Raw genomic sequence first — 24,750 nt, forward strand, 5'->3', positions numbered from 1 at the left:
ACAGGCCTGTAATCCCAGTTACTCAGGAGGCTGAGGCAGAAGGATTTAAGTTCAGGGCTAGGCGGGGCAACTTTTGTGTGACCCCATCTCAATATAATGGAGAGGAGGGGCGGGGGATTTAGCTCAGTGATGCCACTGCCTGCCTCGAAAGTGCAAGGTCCTGGGTTCCATCCCCAGTACAAAAAAAAAAAAAGTAAAAAAATTTTAAAAAGGGAGAGGAGGGAAGCTGGGGATGTAGTTCAGCTCTCTGGGTTCAATCCCCAGTACTATTGAAAAGAAAACAAGTAGCAGTGGGGGCTGGGGGGTGGCGCAGTTGACAAAGCACAGACTCCTGGGCTCTCCCAGACCTACTAGATAAGGAAATCTGGGGCAGATCTGTATTCTTAAATGAGCCCTCCACTCAAGTTTGAGAGCCATTAATCTCGCCAGCAGGGTTCTGTCAATCATCTCACTGAATCATGCAACTAAGAATCCAGTGAGCCTCGGCTGGATAGTTTGGACTCCAGCCTAAGGCGCCCTTTCAAAAGATGTAGGAGTTAGTAGATTCTTCTTCTTAAACCCAGTTAATGTTTCTAAATTCTTTTTCAACAATCCTCATATTTTGCAAACTACTAATATCACCAGCACAAGGCCGTCTAACATTAATTAGGATAATTAATGAAACCCCTAGTGTAAAAGGAGCTAAATATAGCTAAAGTACTAACAGTGGCTGCCTCTGGAGTGAGGCTTTTTGATTAATTGCTAGCCAGCCACCCCTGGAGTGTGCATTCCTGATTAAGACAACTGACCGCCTCTACAGCGTAGCTTAAGCTAACACACTCATACATCATGTTGTACTGTCCATATGAGGGGTTTTTTTTAAAGCCTTAACATTTACTTTACTGAGGCATAATTTAAATACCATAAAAACGCTTCCATATTAAGTGTACAGTTTGAGTTTTGACAAACATATGCACTTGTGTAACTACCACACCAATCAAAATATATTTCAGTCACCTAGAAAATACCCTCGTGTTCCTTTCCGGCCAGTTAGCCACCCCAACACAGGCTACCATCTTTGCCTAGTATACAGTTTCAGCCTAAATGGCATACCTAGCTTAGTGTTTTTCAGATCCGTTTATATTGTTGCATTATCTGTAGTTATTTCCTTTTCTATCATAGGGTAGTATTCACTGTATGACTCTACCACAACTTGTTTATCTATTATCCCAGTGATTTGTTTCCAGTGTTTGGCAAATATGAATAAAGCTACTGTGAACATTCATGCACACATCTTTTTGTGGACCTGTGATTTATTTCTTTTAGACACAATTTAGGAAGAGAATATTTGGGTTGTAAGATAGATATATGTTTAATTTCATAAGAAACTGCTAAATTAATCTCCCAAAGTTGTACTGTTTTACATTCCTACCAGCAATGTGTAAGAGTTCCAGTTGCTCCATATCTTCACCATTATATATGGTAATGCCATATATAAAAATATACTGAATAGCTTAAATTAGCCATTGTTTTCTTCCCCCTAATTTAAATTGAGGCTTTTATGTTTAGTTTCTGTAGAAACTATGAAGCTAATAATGTTGCCCCAAGAGACTTGGATATGGATTAAATTATTGTCTTTTGTTAATACCCCATTAGAAGTGTTTTATTGGTGCCCTTTGATTAGGGCAGTTAATCATGTTTACCATGATTTTTGATTTAAAATGTGTCAGTTTTTCATTCTTCCTTTCATTTATTCATTCAGCCTTTCAGTCAGTCTCCTATCTGTATTACACCTGCTTTTTGAGAGAGTGTGTATTAGGTTGCTGGGAAGTATGACAGGAGTAGGTGATGAGATTCTTCAAGGAGCTTTTTGGAGCTGGGTTTTTGAAACAAACATACACAGAAACACTAGAAAAGAAATATAGCCAAGGGTATATCAAACCTAAGCTTAAGGACATTATCTGAATATAGCTTCCTGGTAGGTGTCTTTAGTTGGGACTTGAGGGATAAATGTAGAAAACAGTAGAATAAATTGTCAAGCTATTATTCTCTGCTGAATATTAGAGTGATTGTGCCTTAAAATATAAAACTAGTTGTTGGTCAAAGAATACAAAATTGCAGTTAGCAGGAATAAGTTCGAGAAATTTGTTCTACAGTATGGTGACTATAGCTAACGATGATATATTATATTCTTGAAAAATACTTAGAAGGTGGATGTTAAGTGTTCTCACCATAGAAATAATAACACTATGAGGTAATGCATGTTAATTTAGATTTAGATTTAACCATTCCATGGTGTATATGTAGGCCTTAAAACATAATGCTGTACATGATAAATATATTACAATTTTATGTTGGCTTAAAAAAAGAAAAATACTTCAGTTTATTTTATGTTCAGTTGCATTTCAAAATACACAAAAATACACATGTCAAGTTAAAAAATGCTAAAAATGTTAACAGTATATATCTTTTGGATTACAAGATTAAGGATGATTTGTTTACTCAATGTTATATTTTCCTTTAATTTTACCACTTTCCAAAGTGAGCATGCATAAACTTTTTTTTTCATGCATCACTTTTATAACCAGAAAAGTCATTATATTGCTATTTGGTTGTTGGCTAAGTTCTTATAGGTATTTCGGGCATGTATTCCTTGTTCTCTTTGATCTTGTATGCAGAGATTCACTACAATGGATCTAGATTACAGTCTAGGAAGAAAAACAATGCCTGTCCTTCTTTCACTCTTGGGAACGAGGACCGCATGAATTTAGCCTTCCTGGTTGTCAAAGGGCAAAAACATTTTTTTCCTTATAACCCCAGATGAACAGAATTTCATCATCCAAAGCTTGGAACATAGACATAAGATTTTTTTTTTTTTGGTAACCCATTTTTGTAGTTGTTAGTTGTTGGTAGATCACTGGGGGCTTTTGTCTGTGCTTTTTGATGTGAAATAACATGATCTCTGTCTCTTCCCCCTTTTTTTTTTTCAGCTGACCTGAATAATGTCAGGTTCTCAGCTTATAGAACTGCCATGAAGCTCCGAAGACTGCAGAAGGCCCTTTGCTGTAAGTATTAATACTTAAAGATCTTATTCAGTTTACTTAAAAAAAAAAGAAGTGGATTATAGGTATCTTTCCCTTGAACAGGGGTGAACTAGCTTGTGCAAGGCCTGTTGCAACATAGAACTCATTCTTTAAGTGTCTTGGGGTTGGGGATCTTGTTCAGTGGTAGTGTTTGCCTAACATGCATGAGTTCCTGCCTTTAATCCCCAGTACCACCAAAAAAAAAATCCCTTTTTCCCCCGTATTGGACCTAACTGGAAAATAATCAGCCTTGAAAACCAGAGATCGAAACTGCCAGCCCCATCAGCCTGTCCTTGCCTTAGCTGCCATCACTATTCCCTTGCTCTGTGGCTACTCTGGAAGGCAGGTAAGGCAAGGTTAAGCTGATTGAGGCCAGTATTTTTGATCTCTAGTTTTCAAGGCTAATTATTTTGTAGCTGGGTCTTATTTTTGGGAAAACAAGGAAGTACCTACCTTTGGCCTAGTGTTTACCTCCACTATTATATTTAGAATTATTCCCGTGAGTATTCCTCAGCTACTGATGTTAAATTGATAAGACACTGGTGATTTCTTATTTCCAATCAGTGGCATTGGTGTCCGTAATTATCTTTATGAAACTTATATTATATCCCCCCATTCTATTTTTCTTCTTCTTACCAAGTATATTTAGTAATAGAAGCTTATGACTATCCTATCCAAACCAAGTTCACAAATATGTCTGAATGTTAATATTTAGATGAATGCTGTGATAGAGGAAAAATGACTAGATTGCTTTTCTCCGTTTTTTATTATATATCTGTGGGGAAGTCCTAAAGTATTACACAGGTCTGTCTTTTCATCAGGTAATTTATATATGTACTCCGTTATCAACAAAGTGAAACTGGTCATGGTGGTGCATGCCTGTAATTCCAGTACTTTGGAAAGCTGAGGCAAGAGAATCACAAGTTCTGGCCTAGCCTGGGCAATTTAGTAACTTATTAAGATCTTATCACAAACCAAAACGAAAAGTAAGATAAGGCCAGGGATTTAGCTCAGTGGTTTTGCCGCCTGCTGGGCAAGCTCAAGGACCCAAGTTCGATCCCTGGTACCGAGAAAAAAAAAAAAGTAAGATAAAAGGTCCTGAGATCCTGAGATATATAGCTTGGTGCAAATACCCTGGGTTTAATCTCTAGTACTTCAAAATTTAAAAAGTGGTTTATGGTATAATATTGTTTGAGTGCCTATGTCCATTGATGGTATATCCATGAAACAGAGGCATGGTCCCTACCGTGAAGGAACTTACAATGGAACAAGAAATACCCAGGGAGTGTATGAAATCTGTAGATAGAGGCAGATGTACATGTAAAGTCATCAAGAATGTCCATGATTGGGCCGGGGATTTAGCTCAGTGGTGCTGCCACCTGCCTCACAAGCTCAAGGTCCTGAGTTTGATCCCTGGTACCCCAAAAAAAAGAATGTCCATGACTGAAGTGAAAACCTAAGGTAATATTGTCACTATTTTTAGGCTATATGAGCGCTAAGGAAAAGTAAAAGATAATTTCAGCATTGCTTATTTATCTGTGTCATAGGAATAATGGGGTGCTGTGTGGGATGGGGTTCAGAGGAGGTTTGCTTTGCTTGAAGTGTTGATGTCTAGGTGAGCTGAGTCCAGAGGGGTAAGTAGAGCTCACTCTAGGAGGACTCTTCTAGTCAGAAGGGAGACTTGTGTTCTGAGGCCTGGAGCACAAACAAAGCATGTTGCCCTCAAACTGAAAATACCTCAGTGTGGTGAAAGCACAGAATTCCATGAAGTTCTATTGTGAAATATTAGGCTGGAGGGAGAAGCAGGAGGCAAATTGTGAAAGGCTTTAAAACCCAAGTTAAAGAATTTAGAGGTCAGTGGGGAGTAACTGGAGAATTTTGGCCAGTGGATGACATGATCAGATTTTCATTTGGAAAAATAATTTTCACTGTGAAACCAAGCATGGATTGAGAGGTTGTGTGACTGACAGGCAAGAGACCTGTTATAGAAGTAGAATCCAGTAATATGGTGGCCTGAATTAGCAAACTAGGAGTGGAGATAAGTGGTGGAGAGAATTTAGAAATATTTAGGAGATAGGTTTGCTAGTCCTCGGTGGTGGGTGAAAAGGAATGATGGGTGAAGGAGAATCAAGAAATACACTTAGCTTCTTGGCTTGGGCTATTAGCTGAGTGGTGGACTTGCCTGATCAAGCTGGATATGAAAGTGTGATACTGAGGAGAAATCTACAAATAATATGTAGGAATCATCAGCATGGAGATATTTTGCCTTTTTTTTTTTTTTTTTTTGTATTGGGAATTGAACCCAGGGCCTTGCACTGAAATACATTCCCAACTTTTATTTTTATTTTTATTTTTTAAAATTTTGAGACAGCGTCTCACTAAGTTAGCTGGGCTGGACTCAAACTTGGAATCATCTTTCCTCATTCTCGCAGAGCGCTGAGATTATAGGCATGTACCACCGTGCCTGGTTTAGATGCTGCTTTCAATCAACTATGGAGAGGATGAGATGGCTCAGGGAGGCTGTAGGGTGAGAAGAGTTATTTAGAACAGCATGAGCGGCTTACAAGAAGGACTTCAAAGGAGTGGCCAGCAGGGAGTGGAAAGTCCCAAGAGGTTGTAGTGACACTGCATGGAAAGAAAGAAGGGATCTTTCATTGCGGTCAGATGTTGCTGGGATATTGGGAATAAGTTGGGAACAGTGCCCATTGGATTTAGTAATTCAGTGAGACTTTAGAGGCATGGTGGAGGTGGCCTACTGAGAGTTAAAGTGGGTATATAAAGATGGTTGGTGTATGGAGCATTGTTGGAGAAATTAGTTCAAGGAGACTGAGGAGTTTGTGAGATACTTGCATGTATTTATATGAATATGAGAAAACAGAGTAAGGTAAAAATATTTGGCTCAGGAGATGACAAAATGTGCATTTTCAGAGGATATGAGCAGGTGATCTAGAGCCCAAGATAGGGAAGAGACACCTCCCTTCCACTATAATAGGTGGGGCAGAGGGAAAAATATGTGTAGGCCCAGGTCACTATGAAACTTGGTAGCAGGCAGGTGAGGGACATCTATATAAGGGTGTCTGTTTTCTCTCTAGTGGAGGAGTCCCTTTGAGAACAGTTTAACAGTGGAAGGCGATAAAGTTGAGATTGGGTTTATCTCTGTAGGGCTTAGTTGGAAATGAGTATTATGCAATTCAGAGTCCATAGGGGTTCCATAATAGTCCATAATTTTCCCCAAATACACCCTGCAGTCAGAAGCTAGATGCTCTGTCCCAAGTTAGGCAGAGGACAGCTGGGCCCAAGAAGTGAGGATTGGGATGAAAGCATGGTTAGAATGTTGTGTGTCAAGTATGTTTTGTGTGGGCTTGGGTGTGACTTTAGGGTGGCAGCAGGTAATTGAGAAGTGCACAGATCTAGAAGACAACTGTTCAGGGGAGGTGGAACAAGAGGTAGTGAAGGAACTGAAGGTCAAGAAGTTGTAGTCGGGAAGGGGAATCATTTTTTGAGCATCACTGAGCCTGAATGGTTCCACATGGTAAGTTCTAGGGCATTGGTGGTGAACCTGTGGCACGCGTGCCACAGTGGGCTGTTTGTATCATTGAAAGCTCTAAAATGTTGGCCATCACTGGTCTAGGGTATGACCCTTTGAGAAGTTGACGGAGGTCGAGTAGATGTGAACTTCCAGGGAGATGAAGTAGGAAGTTAAGGGACTGAGAGGCTAGAGTGGGGCACAAGTCACCTATGCCAATGTTGATGTCATCCTGAATTGGAGGCTGAACTGGAGGAAGGAAGGGGACTGTGAACCTGGGCCACCAAGTCTTTAGGAATGAAGGAGTTCAACTAGGTCCTCTTTAGAGGCTAGCAATAAGATAATCAAGAAGTCACTGGTATAGGGTTTTTACAGAAATGGAAATGTGCTAGAAGCAGAATTATTTGGAAAGAGAGGGTAGGTCTTTCCTCTTCATCTTAGTTTTCCCAATGCTTGACAAGAAACCTGGCGCAGACTAGGGCCCAGTGTTTTCATGGAATGAATGCATGATGAAAGTCAATGGAGATTTCCATTTCCTTAGAGCTTATAGCCCGGAATTATAATTTTCCAGCTATCTAGCTGCCAAGATCAAGTGGTTTGTAAATGTTCCTGGGCCTAGGATTTCCTTAAGGACCTGTTAAGGTACCATAGTGGGCACAAAGCAGGCTGAGGTGAGATGGAGTCGGGACTGAATGCAGAGTTGTCTGCTGGTTTTTCTTCTCTTGACCCTGCTCCATTCCATAGATACTGCTTTCCTTTGATAAAAGAAGAATGATGAACTGGTTATTAGTGCTATAGAATATTCCTGTAAGATCCTAAAGTTCAAAGAGATAACCAGCTGTTTCGGGTTACACTGCAAAAAAGCTCTCAGATAGACTAGACAAAAATATCTATAATCTCTGAAAATGAGTTCTTTCCATAACCATCCTTTGACCTTGGCCTTAGACATTATTCACTTTTCCTGTTTAAAGAAAATTATATTTATATATGTTTTATATATATATGCCTATCATTTCAATCTATATTAAAACTTCTGAGAAACATTGCACAAATGGAGGAATTTGGTACTGTAAAATATGTTGGACATCTGAGGTGAACACCTCGGAATAAAGTCAGGCTGTGAATGTAGAATGATTTCTTTAAATTTTACTTTTAAAACACATTTCAAATTCTCAGCATTTTCTCTTGGAGCATGACTTCTCATATTTGAAAAAAATTGAAAGATAGCAAAATTAAGATGTCTTTATTTAAATTAGGTACTGAACTCTTAAAGAATTCCAAGAGGGCACCTTGCATAGTAAGAAGAGAGAGTGAAGAATTCACTAATCCTTTCATTATTGAAAGTGTGGTTACATTACTTAGTAACTTTTCAATACATGATTTAAGAGTTTCCTCTTAATTTTATATTTGCTTAGGTTTATCTTCCAGCCTTTTGTCATTTCTAAGTCTGCAAAGCCATGATAAAGACCTGTTGTCTGTGGTATAGGCAAATAAAACTTGCCCTGTCTAGCTTTTCCTACAAAAGGCCCTTCTACTAACTCTTAATTTGATGGAAATTAATGATGTTATCTCAGTGATTTCCTGATGCCAGTGAAGAGTATGAATTACAGATGTTTTTGAAAATATGCACTACCACCTCTATTAAGCCCTTGATCTTATTTTTTGATTTCCCTATCAGAGTTTCAATATTGTGGAATACTGAATAATACAGTTTTATCCGTGATGGAGAACATGATAATTATGTCAAGAGCATCACTACTGGGCTATGATGGCCCCAATTTGTAATTGGTTTAATGTTGCCTAAGTCCATAGTGTCTTTCAGTGTATTGTCAATGAAAATTAAACTTGAAAGAAAAGCAGAGACAAAGAGAAAATCTTGGTAAGAAGGATTTTAAAGCTGTTTCATATGGCTGATGCTCTGGTGAAAACTGAAGAAAGATAATAATCTAAGCTTTTTCTTTCTCCTGTTGTTCTGATGACATTCCATAAGAGTATGGCTTCTAAAATTAATGTATGTATGGCCAACTTCTAAGAGCAGAAGTGAAAATGCTCTTAACAAAGGAAATATATTTAGTTTATTAGTGTGTGGGGGGTGGAGAGAGCCCAAGCCATAGGGGTAAATATACTACAGTTGGTAAATGTGACATTCTGCATACAACAAGAAATCAAGAATAATTTGCCTCTGTTCAGCAACTAAATCACACATCAGAGATTTGGTATAGCCTGGAATTGTCTGAGTGAAGTTGAAACTTCCGGTTTCTGCCTTCACCCTGACAAACCAGAGGAAAAATGTTGTCCCTTTTATGTAAATGCCCCTCACCTTTTGATAGTGCACTAACGATGGCATTAGTTAGGGTTCAGTTACTAAAGTAAGACTCACAGGATCCACAGTAACATGGACTACACATCTACAGTGTATTGCCAGAAAAGGCTACAGTACAACAACAGCATTGAAGGTAGGATATGGAGCCACAGCCACAGACTGCCTCACAACATGAGGTCCTAGGACGCAGCATAATTATTTTGTCCCCTTGTCTTAGTTACTGTCTTGTTGCTGGAACAAAATACCCAGCACCCACAAGTTATGGAAGGAGAGGTTGATTTTGGCTCACAGTCTGTAAAGGTTTCAGTCCATACTTGGCTGCCATCAAGGCAGGGCAGCATGGCAGAGTGGCATCGAAGAGGAGAAAGAGCTCATGGCATGGCCAATAGAAGCAGAACATAATCAAGGGAAGAGGTAAGGAGACAGACCCTTCTGGGTCCCTGTGACCCACCTCCAACCAGCCTTTACCGCCCAACATCACATTTACCTGTGAACTCATCAGTAGATTAATCCACTGATAAGTGTCACACCTCATGATCCAGTCACCTCCCCAAATTCCTATGAGCACATGAGGCTTTGGGGGAGGGACATCTTGGTATAAACTGTAACACTCCCCCCTACACAAATCTACTTTTCCATATAGCATGTATTATTTTCCACGTACATTAGAGGCCATATCTCTTATTTCACCATTAAAAACATCTTGAGGCTGGACATGGCGGTGGACAACTGTAAGCCCAGCATTCTGGGAGGCTGAGGCAGGAGCAGGAGGATTGCAAGTTTGAGCCCAGCCTGGACAATTTAGCAGCTTGGCAAGACCCTGTCTCAAAATAAAACATTTTAAAAAGTCCTGGAGATACAGATCAGTGCAGAGGCCCTGGTTCAATCCCCAGCACAAAGAGAAAAGGAGAAAAAGAGAGGTCGATCTTGAGGACATAGTCAAACTAATTTTCTCTGTGTGTATAGTTTGACAGATATTGGTGCCCCAAAGAGAAGGGTCCTAACTATCTGTTTCCCGGGGGAAATACCATAGGCTTGTTCTAAAATTTTTCCAATGCCCATGAGTGTGTGTTAGGGAAATAATGGTTGGCCCTCAGTCGTGATGCTAGGCTGTTAAAGAACACCTTGTAGGTTCCATTCTCCAGCACTTGGGAGGCTAAGGCTTCTTGTCATTCTAGGCAAGCTGCTCTTCTTATCCTTCCTCCTGTAATTAGTTGCTCTCAAAGTGTCCTTGTGCCTAATCTCTTCTTCAAACCAAATTCTACCTGGCCAGATATTCCTAGCCCAACTCCTAATTTCTGCATTTCTTTTATTTCAAGTGATCTAGTGTACTTTGTCCACCAGATATATTGTTGGACATTGCTGTAACTAAGAAATACATTTGAGGCACAAGAATCTTGTCTTTTAGCTAAAATCACCTGAATAGTAGTCACTCCTGCATGGAATTTGGTTTGGGTATGCCATAGAAATTTTCATAACCATCCACATAAAATTTCTGGCTTTTTAACGTCAAGAAAATAGGTCCACTAAATTAATTTTAATTCTCTCAGTGACCCAATTATCCCTGCACCCATGTATAACTATTCACACACAGTAATGGAGCAGAAAGCCGGGGGGTTTTTACGTGTAATATTATGATAGATGAGCATACAAACCTTCTATCACATAGCCACTAACTTTCTTAAACCTTCATTATCATAATTAATGGCCACAGTGGTGTCCATTCAGAGTGTTATAAATCATTATACTCGAGATTGACTGGGTAAATATTCCCATGGAGTACTTTCTAACACAGATGCTTATTAACAGATATATCTAGGAAACAAGAACCAAAGACAGCCTCTTTATTGCTGCATGGAGTCAGAGTCCCAGCCAGAATTCCCACCTTTTCATTCATAGGTTGACCAACTGCTTCGATCGCTTATTGCCTCTTTAAAGGGGGAGTTTTTAGCAGGGTCCTTTTACCCTGAATGGCATCTGAGTCAAAGCTTAAGGGAACACATTATTCTTGTAGGCAGCAATATTATGTTCCATTTCCCCCTTTCAAAACTTATTTGGTGGCTTCCTTCCTCGCAGCAACAATCTCACCTTTCTTCCTTTGCCATTAATTTCAATCCAAACCTTCCCCACTAGTTATACAAAGTATGGTGCCAGGATTCAGCCAGCAGGCTAGTCCATGTTTAGCTGGAAGTAAAAGAAGACATGCAGGGCTTCCCTTTAGTCTTTTCCCAATGATAAGGGATCAGATTGGAGCAGTGCAGAGAAATTGGGCTATTCTGCCCTCTAGGCAGCAAAACATTTATGACAGCCCCAATTAGGTAAGGTGCAGACATAATCCATCCCATTGATCTCCGTGGACTTTTTGCACTTTAGTTCCAACTAATCATCACAGTATGTTATTGTGGAATAACACCAGCCTTTGAGGCTATTCTTTGTAGCCCAGTCCAGGAACAACTAGGTCTGGCATTGAAAAAGGAAACTGTGGTCAAGTAGGGAACATCTGTGAGTTACCTGCTTGAATTACCCCCCCACACACACACACACACTGATGATTGCAACCAGGATATTCGCATTGAGCTACATCCCCAGTCCATTATTTTATATTTGTATTTTGAGACTGGATCTCACTACGATGCTAAGTTGCCCAGGATGGGCTTACACTTAGGATCCTCCTACCTCAGCCTCCCAGAGTGCTGGGAATTACAAGTATGCACCACCAAGCTGAGTTTGAATATTTTTAAAATTGTAATTGGCCTCACATGTATAGCCCATCTGTCAAAAGTGACTGTTGCTCAGGTTCCTTTGGCTTGAACTCCACCTGCAGGCCAGAGAGAGTGAAGCGCTACCAGAGGAGATTCTGAACTTTAAACTTTTGCTAACAAGCACCCAAGTGATTGAATTTTTATCAGCCCTGGCATCAGTTTGCAGTTCCCTTCTAATCCTGTTTGTTAGCGCCTCAGATTCAGGTTCTGTCACTTCCAAATTCTACTAGGAAGTTGTATTATCGGTAACCAATTCCAGAGCCCTTGCTACTTCAAACCAGGGATAGCTTGACAATCAGGATTGGGGTGCATGTTCATCCCTTTTATCAGAATCATCTTTGTTTTTTTCCCTAAATAATGCCTTGGTCATATTTTTAGCAAAGAATGAGTTAGTGGTCTTACAAACAATCTCACTTCTAGTGCTAACTACGCTAATGGTGTCAGACAATTCAGTTGCTAAACAATGCTCGCAAATTTACATTTTAGGAACAGGATACAATAAACCAACAACACTGAATCAGGGATGTGCATCACAGGCTACCTCTCAGCTTAGGGGCCAGAGAGGCCAGGTCCAAGCTCCAATTGTCCTCTTTCTGCAAGGGCTACATCAAGATCCATGTTGTCACTTGGATCAAAGCACAAAACCTGTAGAAGCTAGGGAACACACACTGGAGTCTCAGCTGGAGTTTCTTATATCCCTCTACACATCCTTCCTATTTGACCAGTCCCAAACCTCAGTGACTTTCACTGATCTCTCCAAGTCCAGGCAAAAATGGTCATTGTTCCTATTAGCAGGAAATGGAATAACTTGTAACCCAGGGCTACACTCCAACACAGTAAGTCACTTCTTTTCACTGCTTTCACTACTGGGCTGTGCAGATATTTTAGCAGAACATGTCATGCTAATTCCACTCTTTGAGATGAACCCTTAATAGCGCAGGTAACTACCTCAAAGTACATTGACTTTCTTGCATTGCAGAGGTTTACTTGGCAAGTTCTTCATCCATAAATGGAAGCTCCCTGTAGAAAGGCGTGATATCAATAATAGTCTCCTCTTTCCACAAGTACAGTTACTGGGTTTTGGGTGCTGGAGTCTCTTTCTTGAGGTGGTTTCTAGGTTCTTTTTTTCCTGAACAAAGAATTGATTGAAACAAGCATAAATGGTGACAAAGTTTCACATTTATTAAAGGTAGGAAAAAACAGGCTCTGCAGAATGAGTTTGGGCCAAGTAAAAGTAGGAAAAGAAAAAAAAAATACAGGCAAGCATGGGCTGTCTTCAAGAGACACAATATTGAGAGCTTAATGGCTGCTGTCTTTTTTTATATTTCCCAACCTGGCTTCATGTCTAGGTCATCCTATGCAAAACCTCTAGTTCTCGAGAGAAGTCCATGTGCAGGGCTTTGAGAACTGTTCTGTGCATGTGTCCTGGGATTAACTACTTTCCCTGGCAATTTTAGCCACGTCCTACCTTCTCCTGCCTGGGCAAGAAAAGTTCGCAGACACACAACAGTTCTTCCACCATTATAATATGTGTCCACCTTTGAATCTAGAAGTTTGGTTTTTATTTTGGTATTGGGAATAGAACTCGGGACCTTGCGCTTGCGAGGCAGGCGGTGGCACCACTGAGCTAAATGCCCGGCCCAAATCTAGAAGTTTGAGAGGATGATTAGGTACAACCAAAGCCTCAGGAGCTATTGGTGGGATCCTTGGCTTAAGTCTTTCTTCCCACTCATTGTTCTTTTTCTGTACAGCAAAGAGGATCCTAGAGGACCAGTCATTTTTTGGCCCGTCTCCTTCCTTCTCACTCCCACCACCACATGGTTCTTCTTTAGTGATGTCAAAGGCTGTAGCATTATCTTCCATTAATGTGTGTGTGCATGTGTGTGTATATTTTTTTTGGTACCGGGGATTGAACTCGGAACCTTGCGCTGCCGGGGCAGGTGCCAGAACCACTGAGTTAAATCCCTGGCCCCCCATTAAAATATTTTTGAAGCCAAATGTGGTGGTACATGCCTGTAATCTCAGAACTCAGAGGCTGAGGCAGGAAGCCAGCTCTGGCTACATACTGAGTTCAAGACTAGGCTAAGCCACATAGCAAGACCTGTCTCAGAAAATCTAAATGCATACATTTGTACATGCATACATACACACATACATACTGTTCCATGAAAACAAGATTCAGGTTGCTGTGTTTGTTTTGGGAACTGTGTTCTTCAGTCTTCTGCGATGGATTGTTCTTATATTTAACCACATCCGGTCTGAGCAGTGCCGGCCGCACATTATTTCTCTCCAGTGTCGTCTTCTGCTCATGTTATTTCAGAGCAGTTGCCTTGCTCCCCTCTGGAGCTATTTTTATTCCACATTTTCTGTTCTGTATGTTTCCCATCTACCTGTAGGAAATAGATTAAACCCAGTAAAAGAAAACTCACGTAATTTTGCTGTTGTGTCTGTCACATGGGTACATTAGACTGTTACTAAAAAATGAGTCTAAAAATTCTCACTTATTAGTTGTTATGTCCTTGGATCTAAAACAAAATATTTAGTATGATTGAGCAGAGTAACAAAAAAGTGAATAATAGAAAAACTTCAAATTACCAATACATAGCTTCCTTCTCTATATAAAGAAACGTGTTAAAGCTAGGCATAAGTGGCACATGCCTATAATTACAGCTACTTGGGATGTGGAGGTAGAAGGATTGTAAGATTGAGGCCAGCCTGGGCAACTTAGTGAGATAAGGTCTTAAAATAAAAAGGAGCTTGGTATGTAGCTCAGTGGTAAAGCACTTACCTAGCACGTGTGAGGTTCTAGATTCCATCCCCAGCCCTGTAAAAACAAAGAGAGAGGAAAAGGAGAAGTACCTTTCCTTCCATGGGAGCAGTGCTAGTCTAGGACATTTTAGGGAAACTTGTCCATGAGAACAGTTTTACTGACAGGAGTGGAAAAGAAAACACCTCTTGTTTCTGCCACCAAGTCTCCTTCATGCTTCCAGAGAAACAACAGTTTTCTATTTTCTTTTTCGAAAGAGAAAAATGTGCTGTACCTAGGTATTAACCTACATAGGCGTTAACCACTATTTTTGTTTTTTTCCTAGTATTTAATTACAACCAGCCACAAGTAACTAGGAAGGTACATTAAAGCCTGAAATTTCCATTTCTTTATTATGGGGAAAGCTGTTGACAGATTGGAATGACCTGTTTACCTGAAGTTGCATTTATGATTGTAGTGCCCCTTTCCTGAGATGCATGAGTGATATACTTAATCATCATTGATTCTTTGTCTCCAAGGACTAAGCATTCCAACCAGAGCTTAGGTGTCTGAGGTTATATAAAAGCAATGTTGTTGCATTTCCAGGTTGCCTAATAAGCTGGCTTTATAGAGAAGCATCTTTGCCTGACTCTTGGGGATAAGGCTTGTGATTTGTAGATGTAGGACAATGTTAAAGTTGCACTTTTGTTAAATTTTTGTCTTTTAGCATAAGTACTACCTCTGATCAGAGGACTTCCCCCACTTTAGAAGATTCTAGAGAGGACTTGAAAAGTCATTTTAAAATAGAGTTTAAAGGTTAAAAGAGAAATAAATGAGCCTTAGGCCTGAAAATTGGACGTTCATTGGCATCCATTTGCCTGTAGAAAATTTTAGTGACGTTGATTATTTTCTCGCCTGATTTTAAAGCAGCAGAGGGATACTGAAGTGACTGGTTTTTCAGGGAGAGAAATGTATAATGATTACAAATGCATAGCTAGGGTTTACAGAACCCTGACCACACAGATTCATCTAACTGACCTTCTGGAATACCTATACAAGAAAGGGTTGTCAGGATCTCTTTCAGAATCATTGACTTTTTTTACTCACTTTACATATTATAGGATAGGTTCCCTTAAATTTAAAATATTCCAAGTGTTTCAGGGAAGGGAACTTTTTGTCCCCGTCTTCCAGTGCTCATGAGATTTGAGAACAACCTCATCCTGCATCAGATGCACCAACTAAGAGCTGAAGGAGGAAGGCAGAACATTTCGGGGGGAATGGTGTTGGGGCTGGAGCTCAGGACTCCATGCATGCATGCTAGGCACATGACTCCCTGCCACTGAACCACTGAGCTACAACCCAAGCCCAAGAACCCCTGTCAAATGGGGTTTACAAAAGCAAGAAGGATAGGGACAGGAGAATTTCATGCTTTGAATCACTTGTGATTGAACATTTTTGCAGTGGATCTCTTGAGCCTGTCTGCTGCATGCGATGCCTTCGACCAGCACAACCTCAAGCAAAATGACCAGCCCATGGATATCCTGCAGATCATTAATTGTTTGACCACTATTTATGATCGCCTGGAGCAAGAGCACAACAATTTAGTCAATGTCCCTCTCTGTGTGGATATGTGTCTCAACTGGCTGCTGAATGTTTATGATACGTAAGTATGGCAACTGTTTTTGCAGCCTGTCACAGGGAACTAGGATGGTGTAATTAGCATTACAATAGAGCCTTTGTGGAGATGGGAAGGGGTTCTGAGGATGGGAGATACTGGAGGGAGGTGAAGGGAATGGAATGTAAAAAGAATCCATATATGATACCTATCAATTCCCCATGATGTATTAATTATGTACTGTAAATATGTACTAATAAAAAAGAAACTGAAATAATCCTTAAAAGAGGATTATATCCTTAAAAGAGGATACAAGTTATTAGACTACTTTAGCGTAATAAAATATTAACATGAAATAATGACAACAGTAATATCTGGATTTCTACAAGTTCCTTTTAAGTGAACATACTTTAAGAAGAATAAGCATATTCTTGAAATTCTTTATTATAGTAACTACTCACTAGAAGTTAACTAAAAGTGGCCAGCAAAAAGGGAGAAAATCTCCTGATATAGTATCAAAAGTAATCAGAATGCTAAAAAAAGATCTGCTTATGAGTTAAAAGAATAAAGCAATAGGATCCTAGAAGCTGTGGACCTAATATTGTTCTGTGATAAATCATTTCTGCATTTATATGACCTGAAAAATACCTGATAAACTATGAGGTAACAGCAAGAAAGAAGATTGCTCTCAGATCGGAAAACAAACAAAACCCGGAGATACTTGTTTTTCCAGTCTTGGAATGGGTCAGCTATAGCCCTTGGTTATTTCCCTTTCTTGCTTGTAAACATTGGATATCCTCCACCTGCTTTCGGGTGGTCCCTCCCACTGGCAGGGGCCATTATCCTCCTGGAGATACTGGCACACCTGTCACCAGATAAGAATTGTCCTATCTGGGCTGGGGATTTAAGCTCAGTGGCACTGCGCCTGCCTCTCGAGGAAGTACAAGGTCTTGAGTTCCATTCCCAGTACCAAAAAAAGAATTGTCCTAGCTGATATGTAGAATTTTGCAAGGCATTATAAATTGATAAGCCAAATACAAGGAATGTAAGTCCCTAATGCAGCCAACTCAGCTCCTCAGAGAGTGGAAGAGTTTTTGTTTTGTTTTGTGTTTTAATAAGGCTTTACAAAGTTTCAGTTTGGCACCTCCATTCATCTTCCTCTCTTAGAGAACAGTTGTTTATTTCTTCTAGATTGCACACAGGAAATAGCTCAACTTCTAATTTTTGTCTTGAGCTTAATGAAGACAATTGAGGAAGGAAGCAGAAGGAATTGGTCTTGATTTTCACTGAATTCTTCTTAGGCCTCAGAATTATTACATGCTTCATTTCACACAACAAGAACATATTCCCATTTGTAAATCTGGGAAGGTTTTACTGAAAGTAGTTGCATATTAACTACTTTGCTTTAGACTTCTACCACTTCCTTCATTAAAATTTATACTGTTTTGTCATTTAATGAAATATCGCTTTTTAAATTTTAGGACCACCTGGCTATTGAATTCATGGCAATTACTTATCGAGTCCTTGAACATGTTGGATATTAATTGTGGATTACATTTATACTTGTTTTGATGAGGGTTTGTATTCAGGTCTTCCCTCAAATATATCTTGGCACTAGTTTCTTTGCAGATGACATGCATGTGATGGGATTCTGAATATCTAATTTCCATTCTACTTGCCTGAAAATTATTTGGGAATAATTTTAACTCCTTGAAGACCTGAGTTACTCTATAAAGTTTATTTGTTAAATCACTGTTTGCTTTTTCCTAAGAGGGAAAGGATCAGAAAATTGTTCAATGATAGGAATTTTGTTAATGCGATCAGGGTCCAAGATTTCTTTTTAACTGAGGGATATTAATAAATTGTAGTAGTTGAAAATTGAGCATATTATTAACTAAAAATACCAATTTATAAAGTACAATTGCTTTTTATGTGGAATGCTTTACTTGAGCTTTCTACGGATATAGTAAAACATTGATACAGTAATAGGTTACTTACAAATGTCTCTAAAAAAGCATCTGTTTGAATGTCCTCTAATAGCATATGTCCTGTTTTTTAGAGAAAAACGTTCGTATTTTATATTATGACTCATGTGGCCTGAAGTGATTCATCTTAGTGTAAGGGACATTTTGATTAAAATCTGAATGTTGAAGAGAGCGTAGGAATTAGTTGCTGGTAATTTTTTGGCTTCAATAACTAAAGTACTTAATTTGCTTTAGTAGCCAAAATAGCTTAATACATAATGACAATTCTTCCACTTACCAGTTAACTGAAAATGGTTCTCAATAGGTGAACAGAAGGATATTTTTTTCCTATTTTCTATAGAGCTACACTTAACCATTCACCATTCAAGTAAGGGCTTTTAAGAATTGAAAACTGGTAATTCTAATCCAGTTGATCAAATTTCCATTGCATTCTAGGTCATGAGCCAAATAGATAATGAACTCCGAAAAGTTCTTAATCTTAATAAAACAGTAGTCAATAGAGTTCCTCTATCCAGGGCTTTTTTCCCTCTCAGACCTAGAATTTTTTTTGTTTTGGTACCGGGGATCGAACTTGGGTCTTGTGCTTGCACAGCAGGTGGCGAAACCACTGAGCTAAATCCCGGCCTCATTTTTTTTTTTTTTTTTTTTTTTAGAACTAGAATTTTTTACCTTCAGTGTTAGTAATTGTTTTCTGGTTTGATTTTTCATAATAGGGGACGAACCGGGAGGATCCGTGTCCTGTCTTTCAAAACTGGCATCATTTCTCTGTGTAAAGCACATTTGGAAGACAAATACAGATGTAAGTCATGTACATTAACTCTGTATTCTTTTATTGATGTTGGCTAATTACCCTGGTTCGAGATGGGAAGTGACATACTGTTCTTATTTGTCAGCAGGTTCCCCATGTAAGATGTAGCTTTTAACGTGTCATAAAATTTGCTTTGTGCCGTTCTCTGTCAAACGTTAAATTGCAGGTATTTAAATAGAGTATGAGGATTAGCTTCTCCATTTCAAGTATTATTTTATGTTACATTAACAGTGTCTGAATAAAACACATGTTCTGAGGGGATAAAGTCTGATTTCCTAACCCTTTTGTATAAGTCAGAAAAATACATGTGAAGTTTTAATCCCTGCTCTTGCCTCATCTTTGGTTTCCTATTCAAAGAATACTATCTGGCATTCATGTTTGTGAAACATTGTTTATTTTATAATCATCTTATTGCAAGCTGTACTGACACATGCAAGTCTGTGACGTGACTAACATTTTATTATTTGAGAGGATAGTTTGCTACTTCTTAAAGGCTAAATACCACCCTACAAAATTTGCCTTTGATTAGCCATTGGGTTCTTCTGCTTAAAAAGTGCAAATCTAAATTAAAGGCAGATGCTATAGGGGTGATTAAGATTTAGATGACCAAGCAAGCATGCATTCTCATTGTAAAGGTCTATGCTTGTTTTTTCCCCTTAAATGCTTGTAAGAAATCGTTTTAGGAGGAACATTAAACAAACCCAGTTTATCTTGTCGTCTCCCTTTTCCCCTAAGAACTAGCCACCCACGGTTGAAGAGATGTGTTGAGCTTAAGGACAGGCAGGAGACAAAAAAGACTAAATTCCTCCAAAGCCACTCTGTATTCTAGTTAGCATTTCTCTTCTAGGAATGAGCCATAAAATACACAGGTGGTTTAGCTCACTTTTATGTACTTTCTGTTTGCGTTTTTTCTTCCTAACAATCAAAAAGAAAAGAAACGAAGTAAACAAAAAGACCAAACAAAGCGGGATGTGTGGGGGGTGCCAAACAGCTTTTGTTAACTCTTTAAAAATTATTTTGGGATGAAACAATGTTTCAGTGAGCTTTTTTTCTTAAGTATTGTAGTTATAAGTTCATCTTTTTTTAAAATGACAAAGATCTTGCTATGTTGCCCAATCTGGCCCCAAACTCCTGGCCTCCAGAGTAGCTGGGCCCATAAGCATGCATCACTGTGCCTGGCTATAAGTTGATTTCTAATCTAACTTTGTCAATGGTACAGTCCTAGCACACCAAAAATACTAAATTGAACCATCAGGGAAGCTTTGAGCCTCTGTTTCAAGTAATTTCTAAAAGGGAACATGTTTTGCGGTTGAGGAAACAAAAATACTAACTTCAAAGTGAGATACTTGAAAATAATTCATGACTTGGCCAAAAACTTTGAGAGATGGTGAAAAGCTGTGGATATAGCCTGAAGTTTATTATTGCATCTTAGATATATTGTTAAAATATTTAATTGCTTCAAGTTTATAAACGTCCATATGGGTACAAGAAGCTTTCTTGGATTTTTTTATTGGCAACTTCTAGGTGAAGATGGTATGATTTAAATGATTTTATTTATAAGGTTGGAACATACAATGCTAGTGTTTGATATGTTCATGCACTCAGCCACATACATCAGGCATCTGCTATCCTCCAGGTACTGCTGTTCTATTCCAGAAACTTCTGGCATACAGTTGAACAAGATACGGTCCCTGCCCTCAAGGGAATATTATTCTGCAGTTGAAAAGGCAAACATAAATCAGTAACAGTATAACGTGATTATGAGCCAATTACAAATCGGCACAGTATCCTCTGTGAACCACATACATGATGGACTAGAAAATGATCTTATGACTCCATAAAGAAGTCCCAATTTACTACATTTTTTAATTGCTTATGTTCAAAATGGATGGCGCTTTCAGCCACTTATATAGCTCTTCAGGATAGTCATATCATATACTTGTATATATATTTCTAAAAAGATTGTGTTGTGTCTTAGGAACAATTCAGGTGTTCAGATCACATATAAACTTACATTTCCTCAAGGGCTGTAATTGATTTAAAAGTTGCCACACTTCATGAACGCACAGTGATGATTAACTTAGTCTATAAAACTATGTCTGGACTAGCATAATTCAGAAGCAAACCCTCCTTGTGTGAATATGGGCTACTCCTGAGAATTGGTACTAGAATTGAGTTGGTTATTAGGCACAGTGGGAATCCATTTGGTGCAGTATTTTGATTGCTATAATCAAAATCTTCTTTTTCAGACCTTTTCAAGCAAGTGGCAAGTTCAACAGGATTCTGTGACCAGCGCAGGCTAGGCCTCCTTCTGCATGATTCTATCCAAATCCCAAGACAGCTGGGTGAAGTCGCATCCTTTGGGGGCAGCAACATTGAGCCAAGTGTCAGGAGCTGCTTCCAATTTGTAAGTGATTCACTCTCCTAAGTAAAATGTTTATTCTTTTCTATTTTAAAAGCCTCACCGCACTTGAGTTTCTCACCTTAGCTCTTTTGTAGGCATTGGTACAGGATTGAGGGTCTTAGAAACCTCTGCAGGAAGTGGCTGCTGGGATTGCAGGTTCTGGGAGCAAAGACAGTGCAAAGGCAGGAATAGACCTGGCCATCTGTAGTGGAGACTCCACAGTTACTCAGGTGCTGGGAGGGAAGTCTGCAGTGGTTCAACTAGGCAGGACGTAAATGTTGAGCCACGGAAATTCACTGTAAATAAGAAAATGAACTTTGTAGGGGAGTCTCTTAGGCCCCCCATTACATTATTATAGCCTCCTTTATAAAGGCTGTTGGTAAATACTTAATGTAGTTACCTTTTTTTATTTGTTTGTTTGAGCTGGGTGTAATCCAAGTACTCTAGGTGGGAGGCTGAGGCAAGAGGATCACAAGATGCCTGAACAAACTAATGACTTAGTGTGACCCTGTCGCAAAATACAAAGTGCCGGAAATGTAGATCAGTGTGAAGGTCCTGGGTTCAATCCCCAGTACTGCAAAAAAAAACCCAAAAAAACCCAAAAACAAAAACCTTTTTGTCACTCTAACATTCCCCTACTATTCCAAAGCCTTCATGGTGGCTTGCCATAGTCTTTTTTGAAGGGTGGGAGTCAGTGCTGGCAATGGAACCCACAACCTCGTATGTGCTATGCAAGCATTTGGCCACTGAGCTACACTCACAGCCCACACCATAGTCTTAAAATAAGATGTGAGGTTGCTACTTTTTATCAGTATCTGTCATTGGATCAGTACACCTGGCCATTGCCTTCTCTCTCTCTGTCCTGTTTTTTCTACACCATAATTAGTGTCCTGGAAACACCCTATCTTCTCCAGTACCTCTGCCTGGCCATGGATGGGCATTTAGGGTGCTTGCATTTGTGGTAAGATAGGTAATGCCACAGTGAACATCTTCATGCATGTAGCTCTTTACTTTGAAGTTTTTCCTGAAGATAAATTCTTCAGGAATAAGATTACCAAACTAACATATAAATATTTTTGTGGCTTTTGATACATATTACCAGCCGGCTTTTTTGCAAAAGTTATTTCTAATTGTAATGCCACCAGCATTAAAGGAGCAGGGTGTTTACAGGACCACATTATTCGCAGGATTCTTATTTTTTCTAAAGGCTATGTGAGGTTTTTTCTTTCTTCTTTTTTTTAATGAGGTTTCTCAATCCATGGTAACCCCATTAACAATGGGGTTGAACAAAATAGAACTAGCTGTAGAGGCAACTGGGTTAAACATGAGAGTTTTTTTTTTAAAAAAAACAATAAACTAGGATGAAGCTACAAGCTACATTCTGGGCAGAGCCTTATGAATATTTAGATATTTGAAGCACTTTGAGTATTTAATAGCTAATTGAGCAAATTGACTGCACACGAAATAAGCCTACTTATGTTGCGTAGAATATACAGTTTGGATTATTTTACCAAAATGATGGCAAATTAGCTATAAATGTGAAATAGATGTGGAGGATAAGAGCATTTTCCACCTCATACCCAATCCTCCAAAAAAGTGAATGGATTATTACCATCTAGATTTTTTTTTTTTGGTACCGGGCATTGAACTTGGAACCTTGTGTTTATGAGGCAGGCACCAGAACCACTGAGCTAACTCCCCGCCCCCCCATCTAGATTTTTTTTACATGTTGTTAGATTAATATTTCTACTCCAGAATACAGATACAAAAATGAACATTAATGGCCACAAGTAATGTAGATTCATTCTGGTTTTTTGTTTTTTGAGTCTTTTTGATACCGGGATCAAACTCTGGTCCTTGCGCTTGCAAGGCAGGCAGCGGAACCACTGAGCTAAATCCCAGGCGATTCATTCTGTTTTTAAAATCCAATTATACAATAATATGCAGTCGTGTGAGTTTCTTTTTCCTAATCTTCATCTTCTCGTCAAGTTCCAGTTACTTCTTGAGTTCTAGTTGTGAAACACATCCATTCATATGTGCACATATGTGTACATGCATGAATGTATCATATCTTGGATTGAGGGTAAGGATCAGAATACTAACTTGCTCAAAGGGGTCTATTCAGTGATAGTCCCCACTGCACAGAAAACTGGGCTGTATTCCGGGCCAGCTGGGAGCCTTTGTATCCTGTCACCCCATGGAACTGACTCATCAGGGAGCCACCACCGCCCTTCCTTCTGTCCTCAGATTTGGTTGTCCACGTAATGGGCTGCTGAGCGGAAGCTCTGCTTTCCCTGGTGTTGCCTCCCCTAAGAGGAGACCAGTCTGTTCCACCTCCTATTTATTGTTTCCTTTTCCCCCCCTCCCTTCCTCCCTTTCTTCCTCTTTTTTTATTATTGTGGGTGTGCTGGGGATCGAACCCAGGGCCTTCACACTGAGCTACATCCCCAGCCCCTTTGTGTTTTGTGTTTTGAGACAGGGCCTCACTAAGTTGCCAGTTGCCCAGGCTTGCCCGCACTGGCACACCCTTTTTCTGGACATGTTCTTTCTCCCCTAACTCCACATCTCCTGCTAAGTTACTTCCTGTCTCTGTAGCAGCAACACTGTCTCCTGAGCACCAAGGTTTGGAACTCAGGCAGTCCTTGCATATTCACTGAAGGCCTCCTGGCGAACCAGTCTCTGAGATTTGGGAAACATCTTTTGTGAGCTTGGGGAGAAATCAGTCAAGAGATGACAGTGGAACAGTAGTAACAGGTGGCTTTTTGTTTGCTAGCTATTTTGTATTTTATGAACTGTCTTCTTTGAACATTTATAATTAGAAAAAAATCTAGTTAAGTGCTACCCTTCCAAAGAAACTTTTTTTTTAACTGTACTGGAGATTGAACCCTAGGTCTTTGCACTGAGCTACATCCCCCAGTTCATCTTATTTTTTGCTTTGAGCTGAGGTCTCGCTAAATTACAAAGTTACCTAAGCTAGAATTTGAAATCCTCCCATCTCAGCTTCCCAGAGAGGTAGGATTACAGGTGTGTGCCACCAGGCCTGGCTAAGAAACAGCTTTTGTTTGATTCTTTTCCATTGCCACTCTTACATTGTTTCCAGGCCCTCTTACCACTTGTGAACATTAGTGCACCGTTTTCCAGTGTGAGACTGTGCTGCATTCCAGTCTCTTTATTGGCCCCTTACTGGTTTGACTGAAAAGAATTTAGCATATGATACCACCCTTAAAAATCTCCAGCTTCTGGGCCGGGGATTTAGCTCAGTGGTTTCGGCCACCTGCTGTGCAAGGTCAAGGACCTGAGTTCGATCCCCAGTACCAAAAAAAAAAAAAAAAAATCTCCAGCTTCTTTCCATTATGCACTAAATAAATCATACTTTTTTCTTGTAGCTCAGACCTTTCCTAATGTGTTTCTATAACCAGCGTTTTGAAAGGTTGCTTTCGGTGTCTAGAAACAGCTACTCTCTGCCATTTCCACTTACTATGATTATAAGTGATATTGTTACTATTGCTCCTAGCAAAA

The 24,750-nt window shown here is 39.5% G+C and overlaps 1 protein-coding gene across 15 annotated transcripts in view; it reads left to right on the forward strand.

Moving 5' to 3' along the window:
- Window positions 1-24,750, forward strand: part of Dmd (dystrophin) — a 2,486,572-nt gene that overhangs the window by 2,383,723 nt on the left and 78,099 nt on the right. For all 15 annotated transcript variants that reach the window (XM_004850043.4, XM_087189971.1, XM_087189973.1 and 12 more), the window contains 4 exons: window positions 2,970-3,044; window positions 15,881-16,082; window positions 18,733-18,818; window positions 21,077-21,234. In XM_004850043.4, the coding sequence (XP_004850100.2) occupies window positions 2,970-3,044; window positions 15,881-16,082; window positions 18,733-18,818; window positions 21,077-21,234 (521 nt within the window). The remainder of the gene's footprint in view (window positions 1-2,969; window positions 3,045-15,880; window positions 16,083-18,732; window positions 18,819-21,076; window positions 21,235-24,750) is intronic.

This window comes from Heterocephalus glaber, unplaced genomic scaffold, assembly GCF_053883595.1.
Source record: "Heterocephalus glaber isolate CG9 unplaced genomic scaffold, H.glaber_assembly_v1.0 deba00001547, whole genome shotgun sequence".
NCBI lineage: Eukaryota > Metazoa > Chordata > Mammalia > Rodentia > Bathyergidae > Heterocephalus > Heterocephalus glaber.